Source organism: Mus caroli, chromosome 13 (genome assembly GCF_900094665.2).
Source record: "Mus caroli chromosome 13, CAROLI_EIJ_v1.1, whole genome shotgun sequence".
NCBI classification, from domain to species: domain Eukaryota; kingdom Metazoa; phylum Chordata; class Mammalia; order Rodentia; family Muridae; genus Mus; species Mus caroli.
In genome coordinates this window covers 49,921,941-49,936,999 of record NC_034582.1, presented here as the reverse complement: position 1 = coordinate 49,936,999, position 15,059 = coordinate 49,921,941, and the positions used below count along the sequence as shown (strand labels likewise).

Here is a 15,059-nt window from a genome sequence, read left to right as displayed (position 1 = left end):
TGGATACTTTCTCTAGCTCCTCCATTGGGGGCCCTGTGATCCATCCAATAGCTGACTGTGAGCATCCACTTCTGTGTTTGCTAGGCCCCGGCCTAGTCTTACAAGAGACAGCTATATCAGGGTCCTTTCAGCAAACGCTTGCTAGTGTATGCAATGGTGACAATTGCTTTTCAAATGACCTTGCTTACCACAATTAAGGCATCTGGTATTTTGATTTTTCTTAAAATTTTTAGAAATGTGAGATTCAATATCAGCCATATTTCTAGTCTGTTAGTCTATTGGTGCTGATCTTGCCTTTAAAGGTCTAATCACCCTTTTGCAATCTGAATTAGCATTTTCAAAAGCCAAAGATTTGATTAATATTTGTCTGACTCCTGAATCTGATACTATTCTATTTACAGCTGAAGTCAATCTTTCCAAAAACTCAGTGAAGGCTTCTTTTGGGTCTTGTATAATTTTAATAAATAACTCAGATCTCTTTCCTGATTCTTCAACCTTGCCCCAAGCATTTAGAGCTAAAGCAGGACATAGTGCCAGGGTATGATTATCAAATTCAAGCTGCCTTTGTAACTCGGCATATTGATCTTCACCTGGCAACTGATCTTAGGAAAAATTAATACCTCTAGCCCTATTTTGTCGTTCTATGGTCCTAGCTTTCTCTTTTCACCATGCCCACCATTGTAACTGAGGACCAGCTCTGTTCTGAGTTGCCCATGAATATATCAGCCTCATATAGGATAAATGCATAGCATATGAAATGATTGCTTCCTTAAATATTTTCAAATCTGTCTACAGAAATCTATTTAACTTCTTCATAACTTTAGGGGTGCCTAGTGACTCCTGGTAGGTCTTGTATAGTTACTGGATAAACTAAGGTTGGGTTTTTAACAACCTTGGGTCACCCTCTTTCATTTTAATGTGGTGGCGTGGTAGGTTCTTGTCTAGATTCCTCTGTTTGTGTCCGAGTATTTTTCTTATTTAATTTGTAAGACTTTCTAAGGCTTGTATTTTATCAATCCACTTTTCATATTTAACACAAAAACTATGGCTATTATGGACAAAATATGAATTACCAAACTGATAGTAACTATAAACAGCATTATGTCAGTCTCAGTTAAGTCATTTATATTTCCATTTTCTGCTTCTATTTCAAGCCATCTAAAGTCAACTATACAGGGTCCTAGCACCTTGTATTAGTTCCCATCCTTAATTCTCTCCTTGAGGACTTCCCAGGTGACTTACCAAATCTGATGGCTTCTCAGTTTGTCCACGGCTGATGTGGTTTCTTTGTCCTTATGGTCGTGCCACGCATTGGAGTGCCAAATGTTTTTAACAAAAGCTCAATCATTTGATTTTCCCAATGAAGACTCAGGAGCCAGATGCTGGGGTGAAAGCCTGGTAGCTCAGAGAGGCAGAGAAAGCACCCAGGTGACCTTCTTCCATAACTCACGTCCCAAAAGCAAGTTCTTCTCCACGCCCTGTCAAAAATCCTCAAACTGAATAGTCCTCCCTTCTATTCCTGTGAATCTCTATCTGCCCTCCTGACTTCCTTACTCTTTTAGTTTTTCCCTACGTTCACTCTGTCAACTGGTTGTTTGACAGAGGGTTGACTTTATTTAATCTTGTTTACAATAAACCAAAGCTCTTGGATTAAAGGTATGTGCTAGGGTTGAGCCACACCATAACTAGAAACAGGTTTTTTTTTTTTTTTTTTCCCCTCTCTTTAGTAAATAAAACAATTTCAGGGGTCACAGTGTGATCCAAGATTTGACTCTGCCTCCTGAATTCAGGGATTATAGGCATACACCACTACACCTGCCCTATAATCAGCTTTTAAAAAGAGATTGTTTTTATAACAATGTTGGGGTCCAGGAGTCGCCTCTCAAACCACATGAACTCTGGTCTCAGTCAGACAGGGACAATTTGTTGAGCATTTGCACCAGGACTGATCAATCAGGGCCATGGTCCAGATTCCGGAGCTGATCTGTGATGAGTTAAAATCCTGTTAAGCCTAAAATCCACAAACATCTGTGCCAAGTTATTCCACCAATCAAGATTTAGGGATAGGGGATTTCCTTAGGAGCATGCCCTTGTTGTTCACTTATCCTGCTCCCCATTGGTTGGGGTATTCAACTATGGCAGGAGGCTTGCTACATTTATGTCTTAACTGTCAACAAGGATTTCAGTTACCCACATAAATATGTCCCAGGAAGTTCCCAGGAAGGTCTTGGGGACTTAAACTTTACTTGACCACTACTCAAAATGGAAGTCTTATTCTAAATAGGTGCACGTGTCTCTTATGTTGTGGTCCGTCCTAGGGGCAGCTTATCAATGCAAATACCATTTGTTGGGTGGTTGGTTCAGGTCCACGCTTATTGTGGCTAACTATAGAAAGCAGTTCTGACTTCTGTTGTGATTGCCTTCCGGGAACACCAAAGCACAGAACATCCTAATAATAGCAGTAACAGCATGTGAGAAAGTTTCCTTATTATATTAGTAACAGCACAAAATGGCAGGCTACACAGGTAACAGTTACCCAGGCCTTAACATTTCACCTGTGCCTTAACATTCCATCTAAGCCGTAAGACAATAAGCAGTAGAGAAGCAACAGTCTGAGTTTTAACTAATGGAAAACCACTAATCCTTGTTCCCATTCCTCAGTAGGTTGATCGACCAGCCATGGGTACCATCACCAACCTTTGTTCCATGAGCCTGGAATAACACTCTGGTGGTTTCCATGTGTCTCTTCTCACCTGGCTGGCTACTATCATTATTGGTATGTTACGGTCTGGCAGTGGTGTTGCCACCATAACCAGCATACTATTTCTCTATTTTTTAAATTTTATAACTGTTCTTTTAGTTAGCATGTTAAGTGTTTTATTATACTTTCATACATATCCTTATACTTTGTTCTGGTTTGCCTTGGTGGTCATGAACTGCTTTCTTCACCTTCCCTGTTCCTTGTTGGTTACCCTTCTTCCTTCCAAATAGTTGTTTCTGCTTTAGTGCTGATTCTCTTAATAGATGTCATGGTCACTAATGTCAACAGTTTCGAACACAGAGTTCTGAATGGGTCAAGTAAAAATCTGGTATGTATCTAGTGCTAGAATAGGAACTATCTGGCAAAACTGAAAGCCTCAGTTTCTAGGAAAAAGACAGGCAACATCAGTGCCTTTGATGACACTAAACAGTCAGGTGAACATACAGAGTTGAAAGTCTACTCCAAAGTTTGAGTTTAACTCATGTCACATAGCCAACTGCTAAAATGCAACATCACCAGGTTGAGGGTCTAGCTAAGTGGCAGAGTAATTGCCTAGTTGGAAAAGGCCCTGGATTCAATTCCCAGCCCCACCCCCCATACACATAAACACACATACGAATTACCATGTCAACCTTCATTTTCAACTATCATCAGTTTGACACAAACTCCAGAATTAAAGTCAAATGCCTTACCAAGAGTCAAGGTTCTTTAGTATAAGCCTGATACTCACTAGTCTATTTCTTATCACATGATGTATCCCCAAATGTGACAAATTTCTCAAGAACTTTTATGTTTGTTTCTGCTTTCTTTTACTTGCTGTGACTATGATCACTTTTTGATTTTTCTAACTTTCTCTTTTGAATTCTTCTTTTCTAGGCATACATTAAAAAAAAACAAATCCTGGTTTTTACAATTTTTTTTTTTTTTTAAGATTTATATATAGAAGTATACTGTTACTATCTTCAGACACAGCAGAAGGCAGCATCAGATCCCATTACAGATGGTTGTGAGCCACCACATGGTTGCTGGGAATTGAACTCAGGACCTTTAGAAGAGTAGTCAGTGCTCTTAACTGCTGAGGTATCTCTCCAGGCTGGCAAGCATCTTTTAAATGTATTTTCAGTGACTGATCTTGGGATTAGAGTTTAGAAATTCAGTATGTGCTACTATGCTTAGAAAAAAAAAAAAAGGATAACTTAGGGTAAAAATACAGGAACCCTAAAAAATATTGTTTACCTTGTTCCTCACCCATTTTTTTGTGATATTTTAAACAGTGATAAAATGAATTATATGTTTAAGTGTATAAGTGTAAGCTCCTCAACTTTTTACTCTGTAGTTGGCAGGGAGGTCCTTGTGCTCAGACATGCAGTAGGGGAATCTCGAGTGTTAAGCACAAAAGATTGTTCCTTCAAAGGAAGGCAGGCAAAACCTGTTTTTTACCCAGAAGGCTGGAGTGGATGTGCTTTCTAGCCCAGGTCACCTTTGCAATCTGTGTGGCCAAGGACTTTCCATCACTGGACCTTCTTTCAGATCCTTCTCATGCACGTTTCTCAGTCAATCTATAGTCTCGATCTTTATGGGAGATATCACATGTGCCTTATAGTTTTGATGTAGTCAGGTCTGATCTGTATTTAGTTTACTTTGTTCCTCAGAGAATCAGAAATGCTTGGATTCAGATAGTCATCACAAAAATGGTTTGCACCAGCCTGTGCTGTGTTTAAATAAACCATGTTGGGTTAGACTCTGAAAGTCTCAGTCAACACTGGCTATGGAGTCATGTTACACTCAACTGCCTTCTTGCCTCCCACAGCTAGTCTATGGGTTGCCTATGAAGGTCATAAGAGACCCCCACATTACCCTACTTCTGTTCTTTTTGTTTTGTTTTGTGTGTTTTTGGTTTTTTGTTGTTTTTTAAATATGTATTTATTTATCATATGTAAGTACACTGTAGCTGTCTTCAGACACACCAGAAGAGGGCATCAGATTTCATTACGGATGGTTGTAAGCCACCATGTGGTTGCTGGGATTTGAACTCTGGACCTTCGGAAGACCAGTCAGTGTTCTTAACCGCTGAGCCATCTTGCCAGCCTGTGCTTTTGGTTTTTTTGAGACAGGTTTTATTGCCAAAGCTAGCCTCAAATTTGTGGCAATCCTGTCTCACCCCTCTTGCAATAAATACGGATATTTTACTACTACATTTTTCAAGCAAGTTATTGTTAAAGAAACTAATTCTTTTCTTTTTTTCTTTCTTTGTAGTGTGCATTGATGTTTTACCTGCATTCATGCCTGTGTGATGGTGTCAAATCCCCTAGAACTGGAGTTACAGAGAGCTGGGAGTTGCCATGTGGGTGCGGGAATTGAACCTGGGTCATCTGGCTGGAAGAGCAACCAGTGCTCTCAACTGCTGATATATATATATATATATACACACACACATATATGTATATCACACATATACATACATGCACACACACATAAATACATATATAGGCATACATACATACATACATATACATATATTTAATGTGTATGGCTGTTTTGTCAGTATGTTTTGTCCTGGTGCCCCCAGATCCACCAGCATTAGGGTTACAGATGTTAGTGAGCTTCTGTGTGGGTGCTAGAAATTGAACTCAGGTCCACTGAGCCATCTCTCCAGCCCCTATTTCTTAAAAGTGTTAGCTTTTGAAGGGGTCTGCAAACCTATAGGTGGAACAACAATATGAACTAACCAGTACTCCCAGAGCTCGTATCTCTAGCTGCATATATAGCAGAAGATGGCCTAGTCAGCTATCACTGGGAAGAGAGGCCCCTTGGTATTGCAAACTTTCTATGCCCCAATACAGGGGAACGCCAGGGCCAAGAAGTGGGAGTGGGTGAGTAGGGGAGCAGGGCAGAGGGAGAGTATAGGGAACTTTCGGATAGCATTTGAAATGTATATAAAGAAAATATCTAATAAAAAAAAGTGTTAACTTTTAAGCATATATTTAGAATTTCTGAGCTCTTCATTTCTTTGTGAAAATATGTATTTCCACTTGAAGTCATTTCTTTTTAGCCTAAATATCCTGTAATGCAGGGGTACTAGTGAAAAGTTCTGTTTATTTTTTAAGATGTCTTTATTTTGCTTTTATTCTTGGAGGGTATAAGCATAGAGTTCTTAGCACTGGCAGATCTTTACGTCTCCCTTGCCTCCAAATCCAGGCCCCAAGCCTCATCCCCAGTTACATAAAGTGTTTTATCAATTAAACACGGATTTTTACCTGTAACGAAATCTTTCTCTGTATAGATACAAAATGAGTTTTCATTGTTTATTCTTCCATATGTCTTATTTTTCCCCCCTTTTTGGATCTGTAAATTAACCACCACCCTAGTCAAATCTGATAAATTTTATCAGCGTTTTTTTTTTTTTAAGGTGTCTAATCTATTCCTGTTCTTTAGTATTCCATTTCACATATTTTGGATTGCTTCACAGTACCCTAGATCACTATGTAGTTACTGAGTTTTACTTAATCTCCCTGCACTAATTGTGAACTTAGTGATTTCTATTGATCTGTCTTGAACTTCGCTGTTCGCTCTGTCACTGGTTTCCAATTTTCTGATGAGCTCATTTAGTATATTAAAAACATAACATAACAAAAAAAGGCCAGGAAGAAAAATTTTTGGAGCCAGGTGGTAGTGGTGCACACCTTTAGTCCAAGCAATTAGGAGGCAGAGGCAGAGGCAGAGGCAGGAGGATTTCTGTGAGTTTCAGGCCAGCCTGGTCTACAAGGTGAGTTCCAGAACAGCCAGGACTATTATACAGAGAAACCCTGACTCAAAAACAAAGAAAAACAAAAAAATTTAGTTAATGGCAGATCTTTACCTCTCCTTCTCTGAATCCAGTCCTCCAGTCTCATCCCTAGGTGAGGTAGTTATACCTGGGGTGGCCCTCCCCATCCCCCCTTTCCTGTGGATCACACAGATTTCCCCCTCCCACCACTCTTTGCTTTATCCAAGCCCCCAACTCCAGCAGGCATTCTCTGGAAACCTGCAGTCACCTCCATCCAGGGAAGTGGCCCCCAACTCTGGCAGATCTTAGAAGATATTAGAGGATGGAAAGATCTCCCACGCTCATGGATCAGCAGGATTAACGGCAAAAGTAATCTACAGATTCAATGCAATTCCCATCAAAACCTAACACAATTTTTTTTTAGGTTTATTTATTTTATGTATATGAGTACACTGTTGCTATCTTCAGACACACCAGAAGAGGGCATTGGATCCCATTACAGATAGTTGTGAGCCACCATGTGGTTGCTGGGAATTGAACTCGGGACCTCCGGAAGAGCAGTCAGTGCTCTTAACTGCTGAGTCATCTCTCCAGCCCCTGACACAATTCTTGAAAGGTCAATCTCCTTTTTTTGTATGGAGAAAACAGAAAAACCCAGGATAGCTAAAACAATTCCCAAACAGTAAAAGAACTGCCGGAGGTCCCACTATTTCCAATTTCAAGTTGTGCTATAGAGCTATAGTACTAAAATCCACAAGACATTAGCACAAAAATAGACACAAGTTGATCAATGGAATAGAATCAAAGACCCAGACATAAGTCCAGGCACCTAAGGACACCCGACTTTTGATAAAGAAGCTAGAAATATATACTAGGAAAAAGACATCAATATATGTATGGTGCTGGTCAAACTGGCCGGCTACATGTAGAAGAATGCAAATAGATCCATTCCCATTTACAACCGTGCACAAAAGTCAACTCCAAATGGATTGAAGATCTCAACAGAAAACCAGATATACTGAATTTAAGAGAAGAGAAGAGAAGTGCCTTGAATTTCTTGGCACAGGATGAGACTTTTTGAACAGAACATTTTTAGTGCTGGCAGGATTTCTGTGTATTCTTGGATGGCTGTACAACAGGCTGGCCTTGAACTTAAGAGATCCAGCTGCCTCTGCCTCCAAGCACTGGAATAAAAGGTATATGCCACCACGGCCTGGCAGGAAAAGATTTTTAACAACTACATATCTGATAGAAGTCTACACATCCACAACATATAAAGAACTAAAAAAAAAAAAAAGCTATCAAGAAAACCCAATTAAAAACTGGGGTAGCACATATTCCATTGTAAGGAACTCATTCTACAGACAGTCCCATCACTGTCTTCACTAGCAAGAGCAAACAGGCTCAGCTGAATCATTTTTTTTTTAATGTCAGAACATGAAATTGATAAACTACCATGTGCCAGGATACTTACTATATACATGGAACAGCAATCTCAACAAAATTGTCTATAATCTAAATATGGTAGAGGTGTTTAATTTAAACACCTAAATTATTAAGAGATCTTTAGAAGTTACTACAATCTCATAGTTGGGGATACATCTCAGATTGTATGCCTGCCTTGAGGCCCTTGGTTTGATCCCCAGCACCCCATAAATCAAGTACAACTGTAATCTCAATACTCAGGCGGTGGACGGGGAGTCAGAAGTCAGGGTCGGGCTGGTGAGATGGCTCAGTGGGTAAGAGCACTGACTGCTCTTCCGAAGGTCCAGAGTTCAAATCCCAGCAACCACATGGTGGCTCACAACCATCTGTAACAAGATCTGGCGCCCTCTTCTGGAGTGTCTGAAGACAGCTACAGTGTACTTACATATAATAAATAAATCTTTAAAAAAAAAAAAAAAGAAGTCAGGGTCATCCTTAGCTGCACAGCAAATCTGGCTAGCCTGGACTACACAAGACCCTGCCTCAAAAAACAACAACAACAAAAAAGTACAACCCCATTAGGAAAGAATTAGACATTTAAATACATTTGTGCATATAGGGGAATTGTTCTATAATAATACACACACAGAGAGAGACACACACATACAAACTGTAGCTCTCCAGACAAAGGAAATGGTAAAGTTATTGCTTAAAACCCTAACTTTTTTTTTATCTCTACTTAAAATTATGTTTATAATTCAAGGAGGTGAAAAGTCACTTTTCCAAAGATGTTTGTGGACCTCAAGAACAAGGTTTCCTATCAGAGTGAAGTAAACAATTTATTAACTATGATGGTTGTACAACCCAACGTATTATATGGATGAAGGTACTGTTAAAAGATAAACTAGCAGCCCAGCAGTGGTGACTCATGCCTTTGATCCCAACATTTGGGAGGCAGAGGCAGGCAGATTTCTGAGTTCAAGGCCAGCCTGGTCTACAGAGTGAGTTCCAGGACAGCCGGAGCTACACAGAGAAACCCTGTCTTGAAAAAAAGAAAAAAGATAAACTAGCTATAAAGGTATATTTACAAGCTAGATAGTACAAGAATGCAAAAATTAAGTTCCTCTCTTAAGAGAGAGAACACATATTGTGCCGGCTAGTTTTACATCAACTTGTGATCTGAGAGAAAGGAATCTCAATCGAAAATTTATATCCTAAGATCCAGCTGTAAACAAGTCTGTAGGGCATTTCCTTAACTAGTGACTGTGGTGAGAAGACCCAGCCTATTGTGGGTGGAGCCACCCCTGGGCTAGTGGTCCTGGTTTCTGTGAGAAAGCAGGTTAAGCAAGCCAGAGGTGGCAAGCCGGTAGAAAGCATCACTTCACCATATGGCCTCTGCACCCAAATTCCTGCCCTGCTTGAATTCTTGTCCTGACTTCTTTAGTATGAACAGCGAAGTGTAAACTAAACCAATTTCTCTCCAAGTTGCTTTGGGTCATGGTGTTTCATCACAGCAACAGTAATCCTAAGACACCTACCTTTGGGTGTAGGAAGACCCTCCAACTTCCCAAAGGCAACTTAGAATGAATGAGCACTCAAAAAGTGATTTACATGCCTATAGAGTAGCTGACATTGATTTAGGACACATATTAGGAAGAACAGAGAAGGATCCCTTGACTAATTGAAGCTACAGCATGTGGATCATGGTGGGGTCAGGTCACTAAATTTCTGTGGAGAGTTCTAGAAAGGCAGAGACCACAGATATTTTTATTCCATCATTTCAGGAGCAGGGACAAAGATAAAGAACCTGGAGGAAAAACAAAGGTGGGAGTGCCCCGCCCCCTGGCTTTGTATGTGATTCGCATCTGCAAAGCAAAATAAACTGTCCTTCTCCACAACTCAAAAATCGGGGCCCTAGCTGGAAAACTAGGCCCTGCAGCGCAGCCGCCACCATGCCAAGGGCGGCGCTTCCCTCGCTCGCAGCCGGGGCTCCTGTTACCTCCTTGCACACATCTGTGCCCATCACAAGCCAAACAATTACGCGCTCCCGCGCGCCCGCCTCGAGGTCCGGGTGGCGGCTGCGGCCTGGCCAGGACCCCCCACTCCTCCCGCTGCCAAAGCTCTGGAGCCAGCTCGGGCCGGAGGCCACCGCCGGCCACCGCTTGGCAGCTCGCACTGGTGCTCAGTGTGTCGCCCATGTGCTCGGCCGGCTCCACAGCACAACCCTGTAGGGCTCAGCGCTGGCCAGCCCGAGGCCTGCCTTGCCAGCGGCGCCACCGCGCTCCTCGAGGCCCGAGGCCGCCAAAGGCGGGAAGACACGGCGGCGGGGAGCCAGGGTCGCAACGCTGAGGCCCCGAGGGGGCGACGCTCGGCTCCCGTCGGGCGTGGCGAGCGGCAGTGGATTCACTCACCACGGTTCGGCGGGGCAACGCGCCGGGGGTCCGAGACAGGGCCCGGCGCAGCCTCCGCGTCCTGCCCGAGCGGGTCCCGGCCGAGCTCTCGGAGCCACTGTCGTCGGAGATCACGATAAAGTCCTCCATGGCTACCGGCCCGGCGGAGCCACGCGCGAGCGGCGAGCGGCCCCGGCGACTCCAACTCCGGTTCCAGCTGCTGAAGCGACTGCAGCGAAGGCGTCGGCGACACCGGGGTTAGTACCCCGCCGGCCCCGCCCCCTCCATTGCCCCGCCCCCACCGCGCCCCGCCTCCAGAGGACCGGTCCGGCTCCGAGCCCCGCCCATCTCGGGGGCAGCCGCGCGCCCGGGTCAGGGCAGTGTCACAGAACCCTGGAGGAGCCCGGCTCCCTTTCCCTCAGAGAAGGAGAGAGTTGGAAGAGAGGGAAAGGGAGGGAGAGAACTGAGAGGCTGGGCCGCGTGGTCGGCGGGCTTGAAAAACGCTGAGGTTGAGAGGTTGTCCGCCGCGGCTCTCAACGGATCACAGTGGGCGGTGCTGGGGACGAGCCCCTGGCTGCAGGTGTGAGGACTGGAGTGAGCTGATGGAGCCCCTGATAGCGCATTTAATTGACCCGGTAGTGGAGCCTGCACCTGGCAGAAGGAGCAATGACGTGTTCGGGTTAAAGAAGCCCTGAGGGGCTGAGAAGGGTAACCTGAACCTAGGGTTTTATTGACTGGGGCTTCTGGCTGAGATTAGGGAGAGATACCCACACTTGTGTGTGTGCAGGTAAATCCGTGGGATACATTCCCAGAAGCAGGATTATTGGATCAAATCTATGTTTTTATTGTTATTTTGACAAATGGTACCAAATTGTCTTAAGTTGTACCGATTTGCAGTTTCACCAACAATATGTGTCGCAGGAATTTAAACTGTCAGATGTAAGAGTTTGTTGAGTTCCTAGTTGACAGAAACCACAGAAAAAGCACATACAGAGAGCTATGAGGTCCCAGAGTGCCCATAGACTCAATGCTGTGAGCAAACAGAAAATATAGGGATAAAATTGCATCCCCATCAGAGGAGAATATTGGTAAGTAGTGAATTCTTTGGTTGTTTTGTTGAAGGGTAGGGACATTAAATCAAAATAGGGCCCATGGCTATTTTAAAAATGTGCAATACTGACAAAACCCTGCTGCTTATGCTCAAGTAACTTCAAAAAATAGAATAATAAAATGTCTTTAACAAAAAGGGGGGAGTTCCTAGAGGGATAGCTGTTGTGTGCTGTCTAAGCAGCGTGTGATCCAGTGTTTTCTAATCTTTAGTGAACTTCTGAATCAGCCAGAGAGTGTATAATAAAGTTTGCAGGACTACACACCAGTGTTTCTGACTGAGAAACTGAGTTTTGGGAGTGAACCCCAAATTGGTATTTCTCTCAGGTTTCTAGGTGATACTGATATTGCTTACAGTCTGGTGAACACACTTGAAGGTTCACTGGTCTGAGCCAGGCATCACGGTGCTTGCCTTGAATCCTAGCTCTTGAAAGGCCAAGGTCAGCCAGGGTGAGAGAAAGGGAGAGGAAGGAGGAGGAAGAGGAGGAGGGGAGAGAGAAAGGGGAGGGAAGAGAAGGAGAGAGATCACTGCCCTGTTGGGCAAGTAGCTTATTGACCACAGGTTTCAGATGTTTTGGTCCAATGGGTGAATTGTTATAAAGGGATACAGTAAAGTAAGTTTCCTGTAGTACTATCAAGCATCCATCTCAACCAACACACACACACACACACACACACACACACACACACACACACACACGGAATCGAATCTAGAACTCCATACAGGCTAAGCTATATCCCTGTCTCTCTGGCCCAAAGCCCCTTCTTTTTGAAACATTGTTTTTTTAGGCTTCCTGACTGCGGTTTTTCTAATCAGTTCTCTCTAGCCTCTAACTGCCTCTTGTTCCCCCTCCACTCAGCCCTTAAATTTTTATTTTTTTCTTAGTCCTTCGGGGTTTTTTTTTAAGCTTTTATTAGATTTTTAAATATTATTTTATACAAATGAGTGTTTTACTTGCATGCATGTTTGTGCACCACACAGATGCCAGGTGCCTTCAGAGATCAGAAAAGGGCATTGAATCCCCTGGATTTGAAGTTATAGATGGATGTGAGCCACGTGGGCACTGGGAACTGAACCTAGGTCCTTTGGGAGAACAAGTTCTCTTAATCACTGAACCATTTCTCCAGCTCCCAGTCCTTAAATCTCCATGCCCCTCAGCGTTTCCCCATGGGCCTTTCCACTCTTTACTTTCCCTTCATATAATCTCAAGTACTCTGAGGCTCCTGTGACCATCTTTAATGTTCTCCACACCCAACACGTTTATTTCCAGACCAGCCCTGTCCTGTCCTGTCCTGTCCTGTCCAGTCCTTAAAGTTCCACATACACATCTCCAAATGGATATTCATGTTTCTAGGCATCTATCTACAACTAAACTCGCCTCTGTTCTCCCCACCAAAGACTATCTTCTCTTTCAAAAGCAAAACTGAAGCCCAGGCTGCTTTCTTTCCGTGTTCTCTAGTGTACCTGAGTGGAAAGCTTACCAGCCAGCAGTTATTCACATGAGCAAGCTGCTTGGTTCCTGCTTCAAGTCTTTTACCTCCCGTCATGCACTTCCTTTGGCTTCTGCTGCTGTGACGCTGGCTAAGTTACTGTCACCTCAGGCCCAATCTTCTGAAATGGCATGTCTTTTCACTCCTTTTTGTTCACTAGCCAAATTGGTCTTTAGGAAAGTGTGTAATCACAGCTGGTATCACATTCTTGACGTTCCAGCACTGGGGAAGTGGAGACAGAATGCAGGCTTTGAGGTTAGTTTGGGCCCCACAGCAAGAACCCTGTCTCAAACAAACAAACAAAGGTATGTATGCATCCTTTTTCCTTAGGTCTCTTAACCTTGTTGTAGTCAGCACCATGTGCTGGAATAAAACACTGCAGACTGTGTGGTTTAAACAATAGACATTTATTTCTCCAAGACTTAGAGGAAGGTTAGGCGATTGTGATGGTTTGTATATTCATGGACCAGGGAGTGGCACCATTTGGAGGTGTCACCTTGGAATAGGTGTGACCTGGTTGGAGTAGGTGTGTCACTGTGGGTGTGGGCTTAAGATCCTCACCCTAGTTGCCTGAAAGTCAGTCTTCCACTAGCAGCCTTTGGATGAAGAAGTAGAACTCTCAGCTCTGCCTGCTCCATGCCTGCCTGGTGGCTGCCATGCTCCCACCTTGATGATAATGGACTGAACCTCTGAACCTGTAAGCCAGCCCCAATTAAATGTTGTTTTTATAAGACTTGCCTTGGTCATGGTGTCTGTTCACAGCAGTAAAACCCTAAGACAGAGGTTGGTACCAGAGGTGAAATATTGCTGTGATAGGCCTGACCATGCTTTTCCTTGAAAGAATGTGGACTTTGAGACTTTGGATTTGGAAAGCAGCTTTAAATGGGGCTTAATGCATCATCCTAGTAGAAATGTGGAAGATTTTGTTGCTAGGAGTGATTTGAACTGTATTGACCTGGCCCAAGAGATTTCAAAGGAGAAGAATTTCAGAATGTGACATAAAGACTGTTTTTGTGGTCTTTTGGTGAAGAATGTGGCTACTTTTTGCCCTTGTCTGAAAAGTCTGCCTGAGGCTAAAGTGAAGAGACTTGGATTAATTGCATTAATTGCACTGACCAGAAGTTTCAAAAAAAGCCCAGCAAAGACTTTGTTCTCTGGTTAAGTCTTATTAGGAAAAGTTTGAAAAAGCATAGCAAGCTTAGAAAGGAAATTATAAAATATATGGTTCGAGTATCAAGGTGGTACCAGGAAGTGAAATGGAACAAAATCCTGTGTTCTAGAAGATAACAGATTAAGGGAGTGGGGCTTTGGGGCAAAATCCTACCCAGCTAAATTTAGATCCAGGCATGCTGATCTCTGTGTTCAAGGTCAATCTACAGAGCAAGATCCAGAACAGCCAATCTTAGGTAGTGAAGGAGTTGGAGAACAGAAAGCTGGTGATAATGTAATAGAAAAAGGGGGCCATGTTCCAGCTCCTGCAAGCAGCAGAACTCTACAGTTTCAGCCATGTGGCTCTGGCTTTAGAGTGAATAATAGAAGGGACGACTTGGACAATTGATACTGGCTAGCTAGAGCTAATAAATTAGTGGTGATTAAGAAGAGACCGGCATCACTGAGGTGAAATCTTCTGGAAAGTGTTTTCTGCAAGCACATATAAGATGTGTTCCAGAGATAGACAAGGCTGTACATCCCACTGCAGCCGTACTTGGTAATGGGAAAAAGTCACTAAGGTAGTACTGGTTTTGAAAGCATGAAGGGTTTATGAAGAGCAGCTGAGGCTTGGCACTGTGAGAGGCCGTGGAAGGCCATTGGTGAAGGTGCAGCCTCAGTTGAAGTTGATGGCTCAGGACTGAAGGGGTCATGCAAAGGATTTGAGGCTTGGCAGCATGAAGAGAGCCTATGAGAGGCTATTGGTGAAGCATAATTGGAGTGGAACACCCCAGTGTATTGGAGATGTCAGTACCATTGGATGATCACCAAGAACATAGTGGAATAGTGGAGTGAATCAACCTGAGCTTAGAGTGCTACAGAGGGCAGAGCTGGAGAAGTGATGCCAGCTCTTAGGAGGAGTCCAAAAGATCAAGTGGAATCCCAGACACTGAAACAAGAAGCTGTAACA

The 15,059-nt window shown here is 43.3% G+C and overlaps 1 protein-coding gene across 1 annotated transcript in view; it reads right to left on the bottom strand.

Moving 5' to 3' along the window:
• Positions 1 to 10,584, bottom strand: part of Simc1 (SUMO interacting motifs containing 1) — a 44,180-nt gene extending 33,596 nt beyond the window's left edge. The window contains exon 1 of the mRNA XM_021180176.2: positions 10,364 to 10,584. Within this exon, the coding sequence (XP_021035835.1) occupies positions 10,364 to 10,492 (129 nt within the window). The 5' untranslated portion in view covers positions 10,493 to 10,584. The remainder of the gene's footprint in view (positions 1 to 10,363) is intronic.
• Positions 10,585 to 15,059: the final 4,475 nt, after the last annotated feature.